This window comes from Varanus komodoensis, unplaced genomic scaffold (genome assembly GCF_004798865.1).
Source record: "Varanus komodoensis strain SLA01 unplaced genomic scaffold, ASM479886v1 scaffold23, whole genome shotgun sequence".
In the NCBI taxonomy this organism is placed as follows: Eukaryota; Metazoa; Chordata; class Lepidosauria; order Squamata; family Varanidae; genus Varanus; species Varanus komodoensis.
Window position 1 is genome coordinate 16,369,750 of NW_025335627.1, and position 23,126 is coordinate 16,392,875.

Here is a 23,126-nt window from a genome sequence, read left to right on the forward strand (position 1 = left end):
AAGCAATGTGAATCAGATAGAGTTTGAGAACCACAAACTATTTGAAACCTCTCACTAATTAGGCTGAATCATTCCTAGAAAAGTGCAAACTACTTCTGTGGAACTTGGTTACAACTAATCATGCTCTGAGGATTGCAACCTAAATATATTCAGATGTCTCATTTCTTCATGTTCTCAGTAGGCAAGGCTGGGCAACAAGTTAAACTCAGTTTAAAGGTCTAATGGAGAACAAAATCTTCCCAGGAAGGGAAAAAAGGGCTTGCTGTTGTTCTATTTGTAGTCCCATAAAATAAATTGCCTGTTATCATAAACAAACTGATGTAAAGGAAGTATAAAATGTCTATAGAAATTGCATGCAAAATCATTATTCAAAGATAAAAATAGATATCAAACAACCTTAGTATCACACACAGTATTGTGGCTGCTTTTAAAAGATTCACAACTAAAACTTTACTAATTTCAGGCAAATTGATTTCTTTCCCCAGCAAAATCTATGAGATATCTTGAAGGAAATAGAACACTTCAGCTCAGTGCAGGTGAATGCTATGAGGAAAGTGCATTAAAATGTTTCCATGCCAGCCACAGACATCTTGTTAGACTCTGTAAGGAATGCCAAAAATACACAATAAACTGAAGAGCCAGTGATGATTTAAGCAGACTTGAGCACGAAAGAGTAGGATAAAACAGTTTGATAAATCCGTATTTCATTTCTAAAGTGTCACAACATTAATATGACTTCAATAAATTAAGCATGAACACTGCATGAGGCACTTCCATTAAGACTGATTGAGAGCGAATGAGCGATGGATAAATAACACTGTTGTCAAATAAACACTGTTTGTGGTTGGGTTTATTTATGTTCTGTTTTCTCATATTTGTTTGGGTTAACTGCCTTAATACATATTATAAACAAATATTTACATATCTATCCATCTAAAGACTGATGACCAGTCTGCCTTGGTAACTGAGGGCTGTGTTGCCTTACCATCTCCCATTCAACCAGGTATTCATCATATGTATTTACTTTTGGAATAAATACCACAAAGCCATCATGAAAGAAGAGAAACCAACACTGTATTTGTCAGGTACTTGTAGCAATTAGCAGGCATGTGTAGGCTTCCCAAAGATGCTGCTATGCATTTTCTTTGAGGAGATCTGCTTCTGAACAGATGCTGCAAGTATGAATGGTAGTCAGAAGCTAGGGTGAAACATGGGAGGCACCATATATGTTCTCTTATTAATCTGGCCTTACAGTGCAATTTTATGATATCTACATATTATGTCCATTCCATACATGAAATTTTAAGTTATTCTTAACATGCCAAGCAAGAACACAAGATATACAGTATACTTGCCAGGGTATAAATCAATACAGACAAAATCGTGTTATAGTTTAGATGGGGAAAGAGCCTACAATTCACAGCAAGTCCCAGCTGGCATAACTGTGCAATGTATAATGTATTAGCACCACTTCCTTGGGGAAAAGAAAAAAAAAGAATAGTTAATTAACAGTTTATTCCCCAAGGGTCTAATCAGCATCAGGATAAGTATCATACTTTGGGCTTTGATGAAATAACTACTAAGCAGAAATAAACATAAGAACTGTGTGCTTTTAGTTATGGCCTATTTTCTTTCTGATACTACTTAGGAGTATCTACTTACTCTGCAATGGGTGATTGTTAAGATAACAACTACAACAATAATGTCTATCTGAAACTAGAAAATGTTTGCCTGACATATAGCTATCCATGCTCCAGACATTAAAACCTTCAGTCCAGAAATGTTGCTTAATTCTATTATGTTTCTTGTCAGTTTCCTAGTGGCAAGGGCACAGTACAGTGTAAGATAGAAAATGCTGCAATGCTGCAAGAAGAACAGGATAAAGCACTGCCAAGATATGCCACGCTTGCTATATGCATGTACGTATACGCACACACAAATTTTGACATTGACCAGAATGTGGGAAAGTATGAACATTGATTTGCATTCACACTAATTCTAGAAAAGGGAGCCCATGCTTATCAATGCAGATGACTGCAGCATCCCTTTCATAAATCCTTAAGAAATACCACCAGGTTTTAGAAGTTTATTTCTCACATTCCCAACCAGAAAAGCAGGAAAATGTTGAACACATCATTCAGAAATGAGCAATGCCTTCCTATTTCTCTGTGAATCCCTGGGAAGCTTCTTGCTGATTTCCAACAGCTCTAGGTAAGTTCTTGCTCGCAATTAGGAGGAACTAGAATAAGTTCCCTCTGAAAAAAAAAAAAAAACTCCTGCTGCAGAGTCAGCATATGTAATACCCAGCAATCGTTCTCCCCGGCCAAGGAACATCTTCTCGCTATCACTGAACATAGCCTACAGGAAGATTAAACTGTCTCCACAAGCAAGTGTTGTGCCTAGGCATGGGGATATAAAAAGTGCATAAAATGACTTGTATAGCTTAAAATACTGCAGGAACCTTCTAGACAAAAAAAAAAGTTTAAAGGAATTTTAGAGAGAATTAAGAAGTAAAACAGCAACATTCACACTTCTGCACAGTGCTGTACCTGGAGGGGGATAGAACTTGCACTGGTAATACAGTACCCTGCTCCTCATGCAAGAAAGGGTCTTGCACAAAGGCCTTTTCTTTCATACCCACATGATTCCTATTCCCCTTATTTCCTCAATGGCCTCCACATTTTCTTGTTAGTTGCTGCCTTTTATACTGCTTCTCCGCAGCTTACAAAATGGCACAGAGTCTGCCTACCCATCCATCATGGATGTCCACTGGCTATTCCTCCGCATTCAAGCACCCTGAGGATGACTGGGAGAAAGCGATTATGCTCCCAGTGTAGTCTCTTGTCATTCTTAGTGTGACAGCTGATATTTATTTTTTAATGATGGATTCAATAATCACCTTAGGACTACCGTTACTTGTAAAACTTTAAATAGTTATGAAAGTCCAAAGAGGAGAAAACCAGAACAGCAAAAGCTAGTGGGCCAGACATCGTATCCTCTATTTCATCTGCACATTTTGGGATTGGAGGATTTAGTCCACTGTTCATTCAAAGGCCTGCTGGGCTCCTGCTGCCAGGATGGGGCAAGGGACAGAGGCTATGTTTGCTTCACCCTCCATTTGAGCCTTTTTTTCCTTTTCTTTTTTGGTCAGCTTCTGAGGTGGCCTACAGCAGATCCATGGCTTCTCTCTTCCCTGCTTGCTGGCCAGGACTCCCACTCCCACCTCTTCCCTTCTGAAAGCTGGAGCTATGATCTTGGAGTCCTATCCTTGGGAGAGGGAGCTTTCACTGAATTTTTCATGGTGGCTGAGAAGTGCTGGGAAAGATCCACAGCTGGATCTCCTCTTTGGAGGTCAGAGCTTTGTCTTCAGCCCTGGAGGGAGAAATCCACTGCATCCCGTAGCCTTTTATGGGCTCTCTTTGGCTAGATTTTGATTTGGTTTTTAATTTAGATTTATTTACAGGAGAAATCAGTACATGAATTCTCATATAGGGAAGATTTAAAATTATACTGTGAATAAGCAATGGTTATATCAGATTTTTAATGCTATCTTGCCCCACACCTCAAAAGTAGCTTCTGCTGCTATCTGGAGAGAGCATTTTCTCCACTTTGGGCTTTCAGATTTATTGAAGCCTTTATAAGCAAGCTTTCTAAAAGTAATTATTGAAATTGATCCATAGTTAAAAATAGCTGAGATGGATCCAGAGTTATAATAAAATTAGAATAAATCATGTTATTTTCAAAAAGTGACTGCCATTTAAATTCACTATGTAAACATTTGCAATAGGTTCATTTGTATTTTTGCACCCCCTTTAAGGCCAACATTATGCATAACGCCTTTTCAAGGTGTCTTAGCTATATCATCCAGCTTGCAATGCTGTCCAAAAGAAAAAGTTCTCAATCTGCCCATAGAAAAGACCAAAGAAAGAGTGTATGGTAGGGTGGCCTTTCTAGGAGGGAAAAACTTTAGGTGGGAACCAAAAGACTACTCAATTAGTTGTGCGTGGCTGAATGGGTTTTCGACTTGCGTTTCTTCAGCAGCCTATAATGTTGCATAACAAATTATTTCAAACCTGGGATGACTTCTCAAAGCAAGTTGCAAAACGGCATGTAAGTCTGCCACTTAAAGAAAGATGAAGGTCAAAATCCCACTGACCATGCCTAAAGTAGCTCTTTGGATGGTGATATTTATTTCCACTTTGGACAACTCACTCTCTCTAAATTCATTTAATAACTAAGGAGCAAATACTATTCTTCAAATTAATTTCTAGCAATGATAGAAAAACCTGCAAATGAAGTTTTATGATTCCTTCCACTTTCTTAGCCAGCAGTATGTTGATAATATATACTCATATAAAGGGCTTTTTTGTCATAGAACGCACCGGAACGGCATTCCAGCACCATTTTTTGACGGATTTTTCCATGTGATTGTGAATCGCCCCGTCAGGCATAGCAGGTCGGCAGCAAAAAGCATTAAAATTGGAGCTCCCTCCCCCTCCCTCCCTGGAACACCTGCCGCGCCGCCACCGCTGCCGCTGCCGCCAGACCTGAGGCGCACCAGCGAGCTGGAGGCCAGCTGATGCTGCTCCCGCGGCCACCACTGGGCCACCCCGGGGACGGGGGCCACCAGGGCCACGCCAGAGCCGCCGTCGACGGTGCGGAGGAGGGCGCCGCCATCTCTGCTCCCCCCCACCCGCCAGCGTCGGTGAGAGCAATGCCGGATTGGGGCGGGGAGCGTGGGCGGGCGCCGGTTTAACCTGCACGATGTGGCCTGGGGCTGGGCCGGATTGGAGCTCCCTCCCCCTCCCTCCCTGGAACACCTGCCGCGGTGGGGGCTTAACGTGTCTGCGTAGAAGAAGGAGGGACAGATGGCTGACACCCGTCCCTCCTTCTGGTCCTGCCCCCAGCCAGAGGGTTCCAGGTAGTCTTGTCAACCGCCCCTCGGGCCTGACGGTGCTGCTGCTTAATGCCAGGTAAATCTTCCCTCATCCATGACTTGATTGTGGATGAGGGAGCCGACCTGGCTTGCATAACGGAGACCTGGGTGGGGGTGGGGGAATATCACCCTCTCTCAAATGTGCCCGCCCGGGTATCTGGTTCAGCACCGGCCACACCTGGAGGGGAGGGGAGGGGGGGTCGCTTTGGTTTACCGAGCCTCCATCTCCCTCACGGGACTTCCAGTCCCTTTGAGACCAGGGCTGGAGTGCCTCTACTTGATGTTGGGCAATCGAGACAGATTGGGGATTCTGTTGGTGTACTGTGCATCCTTCTGCCCAACAGTCTCCCTGCCTGAGCTGACGGAGATCGTCTCGGACCTGGTGTTGAGGACCCCCAGGATGTTGGTCCTGAGGGACTTCGATCTCCATGCCGAGACTGGTCTGACTGGGGCAGCTCAGGACTTCATGGCCTCCATGACGGCCATGGGGCTGTCTCAACATGTCATTGGCCTGACCCATGAACGTGGACACACTCTGGACCTCAGAGGGTGGTCTGAGGGTGAGGAATTTATGTCTGACATCCCTGTCATGGTCAGATCACTTCCTGGTGAAGTTTGTGCTCGAGAGTGGCCTCTCCCTCTGTAAGGGTGCGGACCAGATTGTGTGGGTCCGCCCCCGGAGCCGGATGGATCTGGATGGATTCCTGAAGGCCCTGGGGGTGTTTCCGGCTGACAAGACTGGTGCTCCTGTCGAGGCTCTGGTCGAACTATGGAATGGGGAGATGACTAGGGCTGTTGACGATCGCTCCTAAGCGTCCTCCTGCCAGGCAGAGCCCACTCTTCCCCTTGGTATACATCTGAATTGCGGGCGATGAAGCAGGCTGGGAGACAGCTAGAGCGTAGATGGAGGAGATCACGGGATGCATCTGACCGAACTCACTTAAGAGCCCATTATCGGGCCTATGCTGTGGCGGTGAGGGCGGCAAAAAAGAAATTCTTCTCCGTTTCCTTTGCCTCCTCAAAATGCCGTCCGGCGGAGTTTTTTCGAGTGGTACAAGGCCTGGTCCACCCTGGCCCTAAGAAAGATCTGGTTCTACCCTCGAAGGCCCGCTGTGACGACTTTGCCAAGCATTTCAGGGAGAAAATCACTCAGATTCGTCATGAGCTAGACTCTACTAGTGATTCAGAGGCTTTTGGGAAGATACCAATGCCGCCGTCTGGTCCAAAATTAATGAATGAATTTCAGTTATTGCGGCCTGATGATGTGGACAAGGTGCTTGGATGAGTACGTCCCACCACTTGCCTATTGGACCCTTGCCCATCTTAGTTAATAAACAACGCCAAGCACGGGATTGGGATCTGGATCTTGGAAGTGGTTAACGCTTCTCTGAGGGAGAGTCGGGTACCTGCCCCTTTAAAGGAGGCAGTAGTCCGACCGGTCCTGAAGAAAGCGTCACTGGATCCAGAGATGGCCACTAATTGTAGACCAGTGGCCAACATCCCGTTTCTGGGCAAGGTGTTGGAGCGGGTGGTGGCGGGACAACTCCAGGCACTCTTGGATGAAACTGATTATCTGGATCCATTTCAGTCCGGCTTCGGACCCGGGTACTGTATTGAATCTGCCTTGGTTGCACTGTATGATGACCCTTGCAGGGAGAAGGACAGGGGGAGTGCGTCCCTGTTGGTTCTTCTGGACCTCTCAGAGGCTTTCGATACCATCGACCATGGTATCCTTCTGGATAGGCTAGCGGGACCGGGGGTCGGAGGCACTGCTTTGCAGTGGTTCCGCTCCTATCTCAATGGACAATTCCAGAAGGTGGTGCTGGGGGACTATGGCTCTGCACCATGGCAGCTATGCCATGGAGTACCGCAGGGATCCATTTTGTCCCCTTTGCTGTTTAACACCTACATGAAACCGCTGGGAGAGGTCATCAGGAGGTGTGGGCTGCGGAATCATCAGTATGCTGATGATACCCAGCTCTACCTCTCGTTTTCCACCAATCCAGGTGAGGCAGTGGCTGTGTTGAACCGGTGCCTGGCTGAGGTAATGGGCTGGATGAGGGCCAACAAACTGAAGCTCAATCCAGACAAGATGGAGGTCCTGTTGGTTGGCGGATTGGGCATCAGGGAGGGTAAATTGAACCTAGTCCTGAATGGGGTTGCACTCCCTCTTAGGGACAAGGTTCGCAGCTTGAGGGTGCTCCTCGACCCAGAGCTTTCAATGGAAGCTCAGGTGACAGCAGTGGTGAGGAGCGCTTTCTTTCAGCTTCGGCTGATCCATCAGCTGCGCCCCTACCTGGAGTATGACTGCCTGGTGACAGTGAACACGCATTGGTGACTTCCCGACTTGACTTCTGTAATGCGCTCTACGTGGGGCTACCCTTGAAGACGGTCCGGATACTTCAGTTGGTTTAAAATAGAGCTGCCAGGCTGCTGACGGGGACTGGGCGTTATGTTCACATGACTCCAAGTCCTCTGTCAGCTTCACTGGCTTCCCACTGAAGTCCGGGCCCGATTCAAGGTGTTGGTGATGACCTATAAAGCCCTTAACGGCTTGGGTCCTGGTTACCTGAAGGAGCGCTTACGTCCATATATGTCCATATATGCCCGCCTGCCCCTTGAGATCTGCGGGAGAGGCCCTTCTCCGGGAACCCTCCATGAAGGAAATTAGGAGGGTGAGTACTCGGAGGAGGGCTTTCTCTGCGGTGGCGCCCAATCTATGGAATGCGCTCCCCAGAGAGGTCCGCCTGGTGCTGTCGTTATTTGTTTTTCAGTGCCAGGCGAAGACCTTTTTATTCAAATGTTATTTTAATTGTTAATATTATTTATTCATTTTATTCTTTGGCCAGGGCGAATTAATTTATATTGTTAATTTATATTATTCTATCTTGAAGTTTATTTATGGTTGTTAGCCACCTCGAGGCTCCGGCGAATGGGGCGGCATAGAAGTCTCCTAAATAAATTAATAAATTAGTGTCTGTGGGCTGCATGTGTGCTCGTGCTGCTTGTGAGGGTGCTGCTCGGCTCGGGACGCTGCTCAGCTTGAGATCGGTCGTGTGGTTGCGCACTGAGTGCTTACTGCCGGTGGCGACCATTATGTTTATTTGTGTGTAGAGTGACTGGCTACATGCAAAAGGTAAATAAGTTCTTTATTTCAAAAAAAGTTGGTGAATTGAAAATCTTTTTTAGTGTAAAAGTGTGACCCCAAGAGGTGAGTTCCGACACCTTTTTGTTTACAAAAAAAGCACTGCTCATACAAGATGCTGCCACTATCTTCCATCAGGTCACATTGCATTAACTTTTCCCAGTGACAAGCCATTTTCACTTAGTGACTCTCTTCACTACACTACCACTTCAAGCACAGTTAACAACAAATGTCCAATCAAGTTGGACATTATTAGCTTACATCAGCACATGTGAGGCAACATCAAAAACTCAGAAAAAGGAGGAAGAGATGGCTCTCAAGTTAGTATTGGAAAGCAGTAAATGCATTTGAACATGCTGTCTATTCTTAAGCAACTTGCTTGTGAGAAAAAGACTTATAGAGGCCCCTTACTTTCATGAAAAACCGTGATAAAAACATACTGAACATTCATCACAAAACAAATCACTGCCAAGCACCAAATCAAGATGTACCCCTCTTCTTTTGCTCATCAGCATTTTGCTGACACTGCATTCAAATCTGTTTTAAGAATTTTGAAACTTTTTTGGCTAAAAGCAACCCTACTGATTTCCAAACCATCAGTGCTTAACTCAGAGAAGCACTGGCAGAAGGTGACTTTCCCACTGCATTCCCCCATTAGCAGGCCCCTGAAAAACTTCTCAGGAAATCCTCCTGCACTGGCAGTGGGGAGAGGACTGCCGAAGGCTGTGCAGGGGACCCTCCTGTTTAGTGGGACCCAAATCCCCCTTCCTGCTTCAGTTGCCATGCCATATCATGAGGTGATACACATGGCAAAATGATCAAACGGTTGGTCTGTCCTGCACCCCACAACCATCAGTTTCTGTTTCCCTCCTTTCAACTATGTGTGTATGCCTGAGTGAAATCACTCAATGCCAATACAACTACCTGATCTAAAGAGAGATCACAATCAATAAGTCATGCTGAAAGTGCATGACTTGTGGTGATGGATTATGTGTGTTCTAGCGACTGCAGGCATTAGGTTACACAATTAACCTTCTGATTACTTGTGCTAAGTTTATTTCCAATGACAAAATATACCCCTACAGTCACAACAAGAAGAGTGTAAGGGTTAAACTTCCCTTTTCCCTACATATATTGAATTGGCAAGGGATATCCCGGTATAGCAGGGTTTAAATAAACCATTTTTATACCACGATAGGTAAGCTATGATTAATAGTACATTTGTTGCTGTTTCTAAAGCATGAAGCATTTTGTTGTCTGGTGATATACTAGCATGGAATTAAAGTTTCTCTGCCTAAAAAGGGCTTAAACTTGTGAGAGGATAGTCAAATGGAAAAGCACATAATATAAGAGAAAAGTAAATATAGAAAGTCTAAATGGAAACAAGAATTGAAAACAACAGTTCAGAAGAAACTACAGGATCATGGAAGGAGTTCTGTGACTGGATCTCCTGTTGTGTTAACTATTCCTCAAATGTGCAGCTACCAAGGAGGATTCCTTCCTTGCTCTCATGGCATTTTCCTGGCCCCCAGCATGCTGCAGAAGGCTGATATTGCCCTTCTGGAGAAAATTTATGGCTACACATAAAGGAAAACTGCAACTGGGAGGATTTTGATTAGAAAAAAATGCATATGTATGTGCTGGTGCTGGGGCTAGGGAGTTATTTCTCCATAATAAGGGGCTCTGCTTTATATTTTTTTATGAAAAAGACAGTAAAGGACAAGGAAATCCCAGCATGGATCTCCAGTGGAAATGGACAGGTATGTGAAAGAAGGCTTGAGAATATAGTCCGTCATCCAGTCCAGCATCCTGATTCTTCCACTAGACAACAAGTTGCCTCTTGGAAGCTCATAAGCAGGACAAGAATGCCGGAGCACCCTTCTGCCCATGCTCCCTACAGGCAAGCAGAGATACACTGCTTGATGCAATGTTAGCTTTACACTTGAACAAAAGCGTAGGTGTGCCTCTCAAAAAGGTAACATAAGATGTCACTAGATTCAAACACGTGTGAGAGGAATGCTAGTCACAGGATGCTGTTTTCCCTTTCCTCCTGCAAGATGATCAAGAGAAAAACTGCTCCTGAAGGTTAGGGACCCTTAGCCCTTAGAAACAGCAAGTGATGTGGCACATGGAACTGCAACTGAAGGGGAGAGTGGAAAGAAATTGTGGATGACTCTTTCCATGGGCAGTGGTGCCTTCTGCTTGTGTTGAGGTCCCTTGGCATCAAACTCATATGCTTTCTGGAAATTTTAAAGGCAGGTTTGTTTTCATTTCAACTGAATTTATAGGAGAATGAAATTGTACCTATTATTTGCCTTGGCTCAATATTTTGATCTTGGAAATAATAAAGAAAACAAATTTAACCCCAGTAGTGCAAAACTGAGGCAGCACCTCTGAGACCAGTCATATTTGTGAAGACACAGGTGTTGATTATACCTTGGAGCAACAATCTTTTGAACCAAGCTTAGATATCAGGAGAGTCACATATTTTAACTGTTCTAGAAATATGAGTTTGCTCAACATAAAATATCTGCACTAAAAAAGGATCCAAAATGCAGTGAATGTATGCCCAAATCATCCCTATGTATGTTTAGCACATAACCCACTTACATAACCCTCCTTGTCTCCATTTTATCCTCATAACAATGCTGTAAGTTATCTTAGCAGTTAGGTTGAGAGATGATTTGGCAGGGCGGATGCCTTCTTGTGGCTGGAGGACTGATCTGAGCCGCCATGCTTTCTCCTCTCCCTTTGTTTATGTGGGGGAGAAGGAAGCCTTTGAGCTCCTGTTGCCGAGGCCCCATCGTCCGATGGGCACTGTGGAGGCAAGGCCGATGCGGCAGGGCGTTGGCCAGGCACGGCCGAGGCAGAGGCCAGGCATTGTACAGGCACTGCCAAGGCAGAGGCCGGGTGTTGGATGGCCGCGGCCGAAGCAGAACCAGGTTTTGCAGCTAGCTGGTCTGACTGCATCAAGGCCTGGTCCCAAAGTAATTTACGCAGGCAATTCTCCCGGTTTTTACAGGCTTGCTTTGTAAATGCCTGGCAGTGGCCACATTTATCTGTTCTGTGTCCCTCGCTGAGGCAGAATAGACACAAATCATGTGGGTCTGCTGGAGACATCTTGGACCCACATTCCGTGCATTTACAGAACGCCGCTCACTGCACCATCGCGAAGAAGAAATAGAGAAATAGGAGATAGCAGAGAGGGATAAGATAATATTTTTGGGTTTGTTTGTTTGTTTTTTTTTTAGCAAAAGAGGAACAAGAAAGATAATTGAACAAGAGAGAAAAAGTTGGACTACTAACAATTAACGATACAACTAGAGAACAAGAAGAACAAGAACAAGATAGCAATACTGCAAGAGTCAAACAGGCATGAGGCACAGCGAAAGGCGGTTGCAAAAGACTGGGGAAAATGGCAGACACTCCGCTCTATATATAGTACTGAGGGGTAGGGGAGCGGAGTTTTCCCACCAAAAACCATTCGCTTTCTCATCTTTCCGGCCTTAGGCACTGCGCAGGCGCAGCACCCCATATGTGTGATGCACAGAGGCCACAACGAAGAACCAGTGGGTTCTAGTTGGCTCAAATTGCACATTTTATGCAATTTGAGCCAACACAGTTGAAGAGGGTCAAATGAATTCATTGTTGGCTCTATCCCTATACAAGCTTTTTCATCTTAGCTGATGGAAAATCCAATTAAAACAATACATGGCATCTTACAGCAGTAAATATTAGTTATATTTACAAGGGGAGCATCTGCCAGTGTTGGAGAAGCTGTATTCAGAGGGGTACTTCCTAACGTATTATGGTTGGACTGCAAAACCATAAAGAGGTTTTGGGTAGAATATTTTAATTGGCAAGAAAACAGTGGAACTGGCTCTACTGTCCCTGTTTGTGTGAAAGCATCCAGTCCTGCTTTCATATATCTCCTTACTAGAAAAATCAACCAAAGAGCTAAAGACCATGCAATAGGCAATGACTTTTACACACACTGGCAACTCTGGCTTTCTTTAGCCAACTCGAGTGATGAGGGGTTGACACCTCCAAAATCACATGTAACCATCTGCAAAGACCTAAGTAATGTTCCATAAATAAATATAGATTGGTATAGCCTCAAGAAAAAGCTTAGCCCTACAGTTCTGTGTATCTGCATTGCTATATGTTGGTTACTATCCATAAGTTGGTGTCAGTTCTGTTTTCCTATTTTAATGTTGAAATAAAAATTAATAATTTTAATTAAGTCCCAAAGCAGCCAAATATTCAGTTCAGTTGCTGAGCTGAATGTCTCTATGTGTTGATGATTAAGGCAAGCAGTAGCATTTTGTACTAATAATACTGAGCAGGTCCTCTTTTTGTAAATACAGCTTTCAAAGTACAATAAGTAGATTGCCTCCTTTAAAACAGATGGGACCTTACCCTCTTCTACTAAAGTATTAATAATTCCAGCCATGAGTTAATGGTGGCCATGTCGTGAGCAGAGCCGGCTGGAGCTGGGGGTCAGACTAGATGGCCCAGGAGGCCCCTTCTGACTCGCTCTGTTTCTATGTTTCTATGATGGGCATGAACCAAAATTGTATGTGGTAGCTTTCACTGTAACCCAGGCAATTTGTTGACATCTTCAGGGGAGCTAGATTGACCATTTAACACTTTACACAAATGAGTCCTCCGAAGTACCTTTGTTTCTTTTAAAATATTTGTTGGAATGTATTTTTGTGCAATTTCTTTAAAGTTACTTTGGGAACCAGGATCCAGCTCATGGGGTTGTCATGGATTTTTGTGACTGGCATTTATATTCCATGTAAATGTTTGAATGGGAATCATTCCAAAAACCATTCAATCACTCCAATTCATCCTCAGACTGCATATGGGCTAAAAGAGGATTTTAAAAATGTTTGTGGAGTCATACTGACTGTAAGAGCATTTCACTGCCACTGCAAGTGGTGTTAATAACAGTGTTGTACATTACACGTGTTCATAATGAAAGATAGTACCATCAGACTAGCTTTCTCAGGAATCAAGTTGCAAAGAAAGATTAACAGAAAGTTAACAATGGAATGTGTTAAAAGGCTGCTAAGTGTCTGTATTCTTTCTTCCTGTTCAAAGAAGAATTAAGATGAAATAAAAGTAAAGGTCAATAACAGATTGTCTTCTTTAGCCACAAAGTGATGGCAAGTTGGCAAGTTTGTTATACACATATAGACCAGTACATCAAAATGGTGGTTCAGCCTTGTCCCTGAGCTTCAGCTGGGCCAACTGCTCAATAGCAAAAGAATTTTAGTACAAAATTGCACACATGTTAACTATAGTTTTAAAGCTGCCTGAAGGATTGGATAGTGAAGTACACTGGCAATGCCCCAAGTATCAGCCAAACAATGCAGTTCCACACAGCTCTCTTCCAGATTTAAAATTAGCAATTATGAAAACTTTCAGGATGGGTTAACAAGGTTTCCTCCAGTGCAGAAAAGTATAGGTTTGCATTAATTTGACAAGGATGCTTTTAAACCACTCCTATTGCTCTTTATCTGTCTTCATCCTCAGATTACTGTCCTCAGTTTCTGATTATAAAGAAGGTACAATTTTAAATGTTCTTTAAAGTATACTAAACAAGACGGCATTTTTTCTTAGACATCTAGGTAACAACATTCTGCAAGGACATTTCCCCTAAAATTTACATTTTTAAATAGAGGTAATTCTAGTACTGTCAGTGTATGAAATAACTTTAGGGTCTGGAAATTTAAAACTCCAATTGCTCAAAAACTGTGGATAGCTTTTTTTCCTAAAGTACTGTCAATGGACAGCAAATGATGCTAAGATGATCCTCTTAGCATGCATGGCTGCATACACCAAGGGCAGTTGTTCACGTGAAAGATAAATTCCTACTGCTCAATGCACTGGAGTTGAAAAGATGTGTTCTGCTAAAGAGAATAACAAAATATGCCTTTATTTCAGCAACAACCTTTCTTGAATGACAAATCTTTTTACACAGAGTAATAATGTAAATCTTTAAATCTTTCCTTTTGCAGGTCAAGTTGAAGCTGGGGCGGGCTGTGGACTGCAGATGTGTGAGTGATGCTCAGCTGGGTGATGTGCAATATCCCTGCTGAGCACTGGTATCCAGAGGGTGGTAGTCATTTGCAGCAATGCAGAATTCTGGCTGGGATCCAAACATGCCCTTTGGCTAGCAGGAAGACCTGGAAGTGCTGTATCTAATCCAGCACACAGAAAGTATGCTGCACGAGGAAAGTATACTCTAGTCATCAATTGTTTGAGCTCTTACACAAAACTCTGCATGCGCTTTTTCAAGCCCACTGGACTTACCACTGGATTTATACTGTAGCCTTTGTCTTCCTGATTTTTGATTAGTTAAAAAAAAACCCTATAATGCAACCCATGCCACACCATAGCACTTAGCCAAGTTGCACCTGTGTATTTTTTCCTCCTGCTAAACCATTGATGATGCATCTAGAAATGCTAGCTGTGTAGCCCTGGTTTTCGGAGAGCCAGGTAATTCCTTCCTCAAAACGCTTTCTCCTGACCTGAGGACTGGGGCCCTGGGTGCCCAGACCACTTCTGACCTATTCACATGCCATGAGCCACGTTTGTTCTTTCCCTCCACTTAAGTGTTGTTGTACAGTTCAGACAAAGCACTTCACTGTGCGGTCATGAACTGCCTTGGATAGGCTGTTATCCCTTGTGTTGAGTTTACCCCTTAAACACATCAAGTGTGATGAATGTATGATAGCATGTAAGTCGGTAAAGGTTCCAATTTTGTGCTATTGGCACAATTGTATATGTGTCAATTAACTTTATTTGGGTTTCCAAGCAGTGGAACTTTAGTTATAGTAGGAAAAACAATGGAAAAGCTCATAATAGAGATCTAGTGATGCAGATAGGGAAGGGAGGCTGACAGCCACACTACACGCCTTCTGCAACAACAGGTCCTGCCAGACAAACCTTGTGGAATTCTATGGCAAGGTTTCGAGATGGCTAGATGGAGGGGATGCAGTGGATGTGGTATACCTGGATTTCAGCAAGGCCTTTGACAAAGTGCCCCATGATATCCTGGTGGAGAAACTGAGGAGTTTTGGGATACACCAAAGCACTGTCCGGTGGATTAGGGCATGGTTGACTGACCGAAAGCAGAAGGTAACCATTAGTGGGGAATCATCGGGATGGCAGCCAGTGACAAGTGGGGTCCCCCAGGGCTCTGTCCTGGGGCCGATCCTGTTTAATCTTTTCACCAATGACATGGAAGAAGGGGTGAACAGTCTGCTGATCAAATTCGCAGACGACATTAAAACTGGAGCAGTGGCCACAACTGAGGAGCAGGTACTCCAGATCCAAAAGGATCTGGACAGACTATGGAAGTGGGCAGGAGACAACAGGATGGCGTTCAATGTGGATAAGTGCAAGGTCTTGCACTTGGGGCATAGGAATAGATGTCATAAGTACAGGTTAGGGGACAAGTGGCTGGAGAGCAGCACTTGTGAAAGGGACCTCGGGGTACTGGTTGACTGTAGGCTAAACATGAGTCAGCAGTGTGATGCGGTGGTCAAGAGGGCGAATGCCACCCTTGGTTGCATAGCCAGAAGTGTGGCTTCTAGATTGAGAGAGGTATTACTACCGCTCTATATGACTCTGGTGCGCCCGCAACTGGAGTATTGTGCTCAGTTTTGGGCCCCTCATTACAGAAAGGATATAGCCAGGTTAGTGCAGCATAGGGCTACAAGGCTGGTGGCTGGTTTTCAGGGGATGGGGTATGAGGCAAGACTGAAGTAACTGGGTCTCTTCAGCCTGGGGAAGAGAAGACTCAGAGGGGATCTGTTGGCGACATACAGGTATGTGAGGGGATGTCACATGGAGATGGGTAGAGACCTGTTCTCCCCTGCAGAGGAAGGCAGGACGTGCTCCAACGGAGCAACGCTCAGGGAGCCAATGTTCCATTTGGATGCCAGGAAGCACTTCCTGACAGTTAGGACCCCGAGGGTGTGGAATGGGCTTCCACGGGAGGTCGTGGAGGCCCCATCAGTGCGGGTGTTCAAAGATAGGCTGGACAGGCACATGGTGGGCATGTCGTGAGCGGAGCTGGCTGGTGCCGGAGTTCAGACTAGATGGCCCGGGAGACCCCTTCTGACTTGTTCTGTTTCTATGTTTCTATTACCCTGCAGCCAACTAAACTCCTTGTTCATTGATTTTCTAATCCCAATGCGTTATAAACAACAAACACTTGCACTAACTGAGATCAAAAGAATCAATTTCTGTCCTGGCTAACCCAAGGCAGTGCCATTGCAAACAGACCCAGAAGCAAAAAGTTACTGTGCAGAATTTTCTATTGACTTTTGTTGTGGCTACTACAACTCTCTGCTGAGTTCCACAGAGCTGCAGGAACTATTTAGCACCTTGTGGCTATTTACATTATGGAGAAACTGGAAAATGTTTCCTGTGTCACAGAGTAACTGATTACTTCATAATTTGGATGACTTGGTACTGCGAACCTTCTTGCTCTGGTGTGCTCTCTCATTACTCGAGGCCTTCAGCAAAATCAAGTGGTCAATTTTTTTCTTAACCTGTATTATTTTAGACTGCAGTTAGGGGAACTACATGCTTGTATCTGCTCCCACCTAAAAAACCCCAAAATCCTCTCTGCACAAAAGACACTGCCATATGAAAGGGAAGGCAATGCTATGCCTTGCTCCTGAACATTTAAATTCTATAGGCAGGGCAGGGGATCTTTTAGGTACTACACTTCTAATCCACCCAATAACTAATATTCTCTCAGTGCATTACTAATAGTTCTCTCCACGGATTATGGGGAAAGTATTCAAAAATGGAAACCCCACCTCTTGCAATCTGAACTGTTCTTGTCCACCTAATTATGCTCATCCTGTAAAGTGATACTACTTCAAAGAAAATCAGCTTGAGTGGAGAAGCCTGACTGCCTTTATGGGTGTGATTTGCCACAGAACAAAGCAGGGCAAGTTGGTTCATCAGTGAAGAAATATTGCTAGATTTTAAAAAAACAATAGTACTCTTTTAAGATTACTCGTTGTCTTCTTAAACATAGTCTATGCACATAGAGGATAAGAATCTCAAGGTAGTAAAATGGACCACACAACTGGAAAAATGTGTTCACCACTAGAATTTTGAAGTTTCCTTGTACTAAAAACTTCCTGAAAAAAAAGCAACATAACATGCAAAAGAGTATACTAAACATTTTCCCCAATGGGCTGATTTTCTATTTATCTATTTATTTATCTATTTTCTATGGGCTGCACATCGCTTACTGATAGAACACTATAGGAAGCCTCATATGGGGGGGTCTGGGGTGCAGACTTTTTTCTAGCCCTCAGTCAGCATTCCCTTTTGGGGAAGCTCTTGGGGGCACATCCCAAAGGAGCCAGCCCAAGATAAGAGGAGCATGGCAAAAACAACAGGCTGTTTTAGCTTAGAGTTCTCTCTGTCAGCAACTAAGCCTTGGGAGACACATTCTGACCTTTTAGAAGGTGGGAAACTGGTACAAAAGTCAGAAACCATTACAGTATATGAGGAAAAGGTGGTATGATGTTCTGGGGAACCTTAGAGGGCTGAATTGAGACCACCAAGAGCAAGATCTGGCTCCTGGCTTGAGGTCCCCCCTCCACCATACACAATAAATGGAAAGTTAGAATAGGAATGTATAGACAAATACATTAAACATCAACATTAACATCACAGCAGGGCACGTGTTTGTTTCTGGATATGCCATTTAGGTCTGTCACAAATTCACCAAGACTCTAGTGGTATTAACAATTGTCTCCAATGTCATGACTAAAGCAACCTCAGTGCTGAAGAGCAAGCAGCTCTTTCTCCTGGTTGTCTACCTATCTGCATATATAAAACAAATGAATAAGCCAGAAAAAATCATTTATAATATTGTCTGCCCTCACTTTTGTTCTCAACATCAAGTCCTGCTTCTGTGGAAGGACAGCTATGGCATAGAAATGCCTTACACCAGCTCAGAGCATTGTTCTGTTAGGTTCAGTCTTTCTGCTCTGGGTGACAGGAGCTCTCTGGACTTTCATCCAAGCCTTCTGAGCTGCAGGCACCAAACACTGAACATGGGACCAACCACAACATGGAACCAAACTCTCCGGTGTGATGTGTTTCCTCTCACTCCTGCTAGAGTTTGACCTTGGTCCAGTCTGAGTCACTACCTCCTCCACAGGGTAGGGTTTTTCAGGTGCAGGGCTGAACTACCTAATTTGATCCAGACTGTTAAAATGCCAGTAGTTAGGGAAGAAACATCTTCAGGGATTTAAAGCACAAAGGAAAAAGGAGTGCACTCCAAACCATTTACCTGCAGTTTCTTTCTCTCCTGTAGTCAGTTCTCCATTGATCCCATTTTCTTTGGTCCTAGAATATGAGCTCTGTTGCCCAAGTGCACCGTATCCTGCATCTTCATCCTCTCTGTATGGAAATCCATTGGCACTTCTGACCAGTCCTTCACCTGGGCCACTTTGCTCCTTGATCTCTGGCAAATGTGAGTGTGAAGCAGCCTCTGCTATCTGACTTGAGGTCCAATGCGGTGCCTTAGCTTCATCCTTCCTATCGTCAGCCATGCTTCTTGCCCTTGAAATTTTTTCCTGGAAAAAGCAATGGAGGAAGGCTCATAAATGAACTGACTCAATACTTCGTGAAGGTATGTAGTTTGCTCTAACAACACAACCAAAATCCATGAAAGATTATGTACAGCTGTGGAGACATATGTGAAGAAAGCAACGCCATATTCAATATGAAATGCAAACTTACGTACTGTAATTGATTTCAATATATCAATGTAACAAGTGTTTTCCCCAAAGTATTACTATTATTATACATTTCTACCCCACTCTTCTTCGCACAAACCTTCAAGATCTTTTAGAATGTATTAAATTAGGAGTGAGTGCCTGGCCCAACATCATTCCTTTGAACTCAGCCTTACTAGTTTTAAGTCCTTAAAACTCAGTTCATTAAAATACATTGTTTCTTAATAACATTTTGTCTTACATCCTTGTTAGACAGACAGTCCTTGGACCTGTAAGAGCTACATATGGAACATGAGCTGAGCATCCCATCAATTTCATCTTTCAGGTAAAGGATCTTCTGAAGAGATTTCTCAAGGTAGTTTCATTTTCCCAAGCTGCATTTGTGCATCTCATCTTGAGCTTTGCAGAAAGTTGCAACATTGCTAATGAGCCTGTAGGTCGAGGCATGAAGACCTGAAACCTGAAAACCATTTCACCTGAAAACCATTTCACATTCTACTTTGTATGAGCACAAATGCTTCACTCTGGACCTTCCATCAGAAGTCCAGGGATGATTTGGGACTCTGAAAGATCCAGACACCCACCACAACTATGTTATTTCAGAAATAAGCCCTAACTATATCAAACCTGGGAGGCCAGTGCTTCCTCACAGGATTAGCAAGTGAAACATTTTGTTGGGATATTTACATGCCATGGTATGGGAGTTTCAGAAGGCTGGAGTTGTTAGAGATCAGGGACAATTCGATTCCAGGTAATTTAAACAACATTAAAAACAAAAACAAAACAAGAACAGTGGATTCATTTTGAGAAAAACTACAGCAGCAATGGTATCAGTATGCTTACTACATTAGCCCTGCATTTACTCAGCTCTTGGTTCAATACACAGGGCAAAAAAAAAGAAAAAAAATGTGCAGAAGCTGCAGTTAGCCTTACCACCCTCCTTAGCCCAATATGACCTAATTGGCCTAAGCCCTTCCTCCCTTTGTAATATGCAGTTGCTACAATCTGACTATGAGTATGCACAGGGAACTGTCCTCTGCTAAGCCAGATCAATGATCCATCTAGCCCCATATTGTCACTTTTGACTGGCAGTAGCTTTCCAAGGCTTCAGGGAAGAGGTCCTTTCCAACCCTGCTACCCAATTTTGTTCTTTTTAAATTGGTTATTAGACTTCTTTGAATCTTTACATTCTTTCTCACTTTTAGAAACTTTATATTATGTGATATATTTTATGATTTTAACTGTGATCTGCCCAGGGAGTTTTGGCTTTTGGGCAGTACAGAAGTATAATAAATGAAATCCTATTGAACGTTGGAAAGAATCCACCTACAAAGCTTGTGCTGCTGCTGAACTGCAGGCCCTCCTATAACTATCATAGAATACTCCAGGATCACACATGGAATGGTCCAAAACAAATAGAGAGTGCAGAGGCAGAACTTTTGTGCCATTAGAAGGCATGGCAGAAGCTGGAACTTTGTCAGGTAGGCTTCAGATCTCATAGTCAGGGAGGGGATTGGGGAAAAGATGAACATAACAAAATGCCTGTGCAGCACTTCTGCCCTCCACCCCATTCTGCAAACCTTTCGTTGGTATTTGCTCTCACAGTTCATCCATGAATAGTTCTCACAAGGAAAGGCAGGAAGTACACACAAAAACCTCACTCCTCCAGAAGTCATTCTGTCTTACGTTTCCAAAGCAAGGAAAACAGAAAATGCCAACAACTATTACATTAACCACCTACTTCCTATTCAGAAATGTCACATTAAGTTTAATGGGCCTTTCTCCTAAGTAACTGTGCAGCGTATTGTGCGGTAAGGGAAGGTAATTGAACTATCAGGTTGATCCAGAAATTTAGTTGACAGAGGACATTGACTTTTCTAAAGTTAAGCTCATGACTACATGACCTAGCATGTTACCAACTCTGTTTCCAAACCTGTAGCAGTCTTCTAATTCTTCTTTTCTGTGCCTTGGTGGAAGAAAATCTGGATCCCTACACCCATTATTCAGAAATAGAAAAACTTATTTTATGGAGTTAAATTGCACGTCCTGGGGTAAAAGCAGGTTGCTTACCTGTAACTGATGTTCTTCAAGTGGCCATCTGTGCATTCACACATATGGGTGCTGCGCCTGCACAGTGCCTAGGCCGGAAGATTAGAAAGCTAATGGTTTTTGGCGGGAAAAAGCTCTGCTCCCCTCCCCCATACAGTATAAATAGAGTGTACTCAGTCTTGAAGACCGACATTTGCCCCCTAGCAGTCAAGGACAGTACTACAAGAAGCAGCATCGGTATCGTAAGAACAGTGCGGAACCAATGAAAAAACAGTTCTGCTCACTGACACCATGCGGGGCCTGTGGGTGGGTTGTGTGAATGCACAGATGGCCACTCGAAGAACATCAGTTACAGGTAAGCAACCTGCTTTTCTTCGTCATGGCCTCTGTGCATCACACATATGGGTGATTAGCAAGCTTACCAGACTCGGAAGAGGGAGGTGTCATCAATGAAGAATGGTGGAAAGAACTGCTCTACCAAAGGAACAATCCTGTCTTGCACGTACATCAAGCCAATAATGCTTGGCAAAAGTACATGGAGCAGCCCAGGCTGCGGCTCTGCAAATATCCTGGATCGGAACCCCTGCCACAAAAGCCAATGAAGTCGCAACTGCTTGCATAGAATGGCCTCTTGGGAGCGTAGGTAAGTCCATCTTTGCTAGCATAGTTCTGGACAATCCATTTAGACAGTCTTTGAGATGTGACTGGAGAACCTTTGTCATGATCAGCGTATTTAACGAAGAGTCTATTAGAATTCCTGAAGGATTCTGTGCGAGACCTATAGAAAGCCAGGCAGCGTCGAACATCGAGAGTGTGGGGAGAGCGTTCAACCGGAGTCGATGGGGATGGAAAGAACGCGGGCAAGACAATGTCCTGATTCAAATAAAACAATGTAGCCACTTTAGAAAGAAACATTGAATCCATCCGAAGGATGACCTTTTCCTTATGAAAATTCAAAAACGGTGGATCTATGCAAAGAGCACAAAGCTCACTAGCCCTTCTGGCTGAAGTGACTGCAACAAGAAAGGCTGTCTTCCATGATACTAAACGTACATCCACTGTCGCCAAAGGTTCAAATGGGGGCTTTGTAAGTGCTAGGAGTACAACAGAAAGACTCCAAGTTGGCATAACAGGACGGACTGACGGGTGTAGGTTCTGTAGTCCTTTCAGAAAACGGTGAATCATAGGTTGAAAAAAACCCGATGAGCCCTGTAGGTTGCCCCGGTAATGTGAAATGGCAGCAGCGTAAACTTTTATAAATGATGGTTTAAGTCCCGAACGGTATAATTCAAACAGAAATTGTAAAATGTTCTCAATAGAGGCTGATCCTGGAGAAAAAGAATGGCAGTTGGCAAGGGATGAGACTCTTCTCCATTTCACCATGTAAGATCGATGCATAGATGGTCTTAGTGCAGATTCGAGAATCGCTTGGATATCAGGATGTAAGACCATCGGTCCCAAAACGGTTCTTGACGGTCCCGAAGAAAGAGTCGGTCACGTACTCTGTTAAAATGAATACTCAGTTCAACAGAGTACGTGACCGACTCTTTCTTCGGGACCGTCAAGAACCGTTTCGGGACCGTCAAGAACCGTGTCAAGATGCCATCAGGATCGATGAAGCAGCTAAGTCCAGCGGATGTTCCATGCTGTCAACTTCAGAGAAGCCAAGTCCGAGTGTTGGATTTCTCCGTTGTGCTGTGTCAACAAGTAAGGAACCGTTGGAAGCCGACGAAAAACACCTTCGGACTGGATGAGGAGAGTGGTGGACCATGGTTGTCTCGGCCACCATGAGGTTATTAATATTCCCGTAGCGTTGTCTTGAACAATCTACGATACCACACTTATCGAAAGGGGGATCGGGGGAAATGCATAGAAAGTCACGTTGCTCCAAGTGATCATGAGGGCATCTCCCCTCGAGTCCTGTCTGATACCCGCTCTGGAGCAAAACAGTTTGCATACCCTGTTCTCTTGGGTAGTGAACAAGTCTATGTCCAGGTATCCCCACATACGGAACAGTTCATCGCAAATCAGCCAATCCAGCTCCCACTTATTGGTTGTTGACATCTGTCTACTCAGTGTATCTGCTTCCACGTTGTCGGTTCCTGCAAGGTGGACCGCCAGTAGCATTATGTCCCTTGGGATACACCAATCCCAAATTTGCATCGACAATCGAGCCAAGAGAGGTGACTTTGTTCTGCCCTGCTTGTTG

At 44.0% G+C, this 23,126-nt stretch overlaps 1 protein-coding gene across 1 annotated transcript in view; it reads right to left on the bottom strand.

Annotated features, from left to right (window-relative positions):
* MAP2 (microtubule associated protein 2) overlaps window positions 1-18,682 on the bottom strand; it is a 119,954-nt gene extending 101,272 nt beyond the window's left edge. The window contains exon 1 of the mRNA XM_044432054.1: window positions 18,421-18,682. Coding sequence (XP_044287989.1) covers window positions 18,421-18,682 — 262 coding nt within the window. The remainder of the gene's footprint in view (window positions 1-18,420) is intronic.
* Window positions 18,683-23,126: the final 4,444 nt, after the last annotated feature.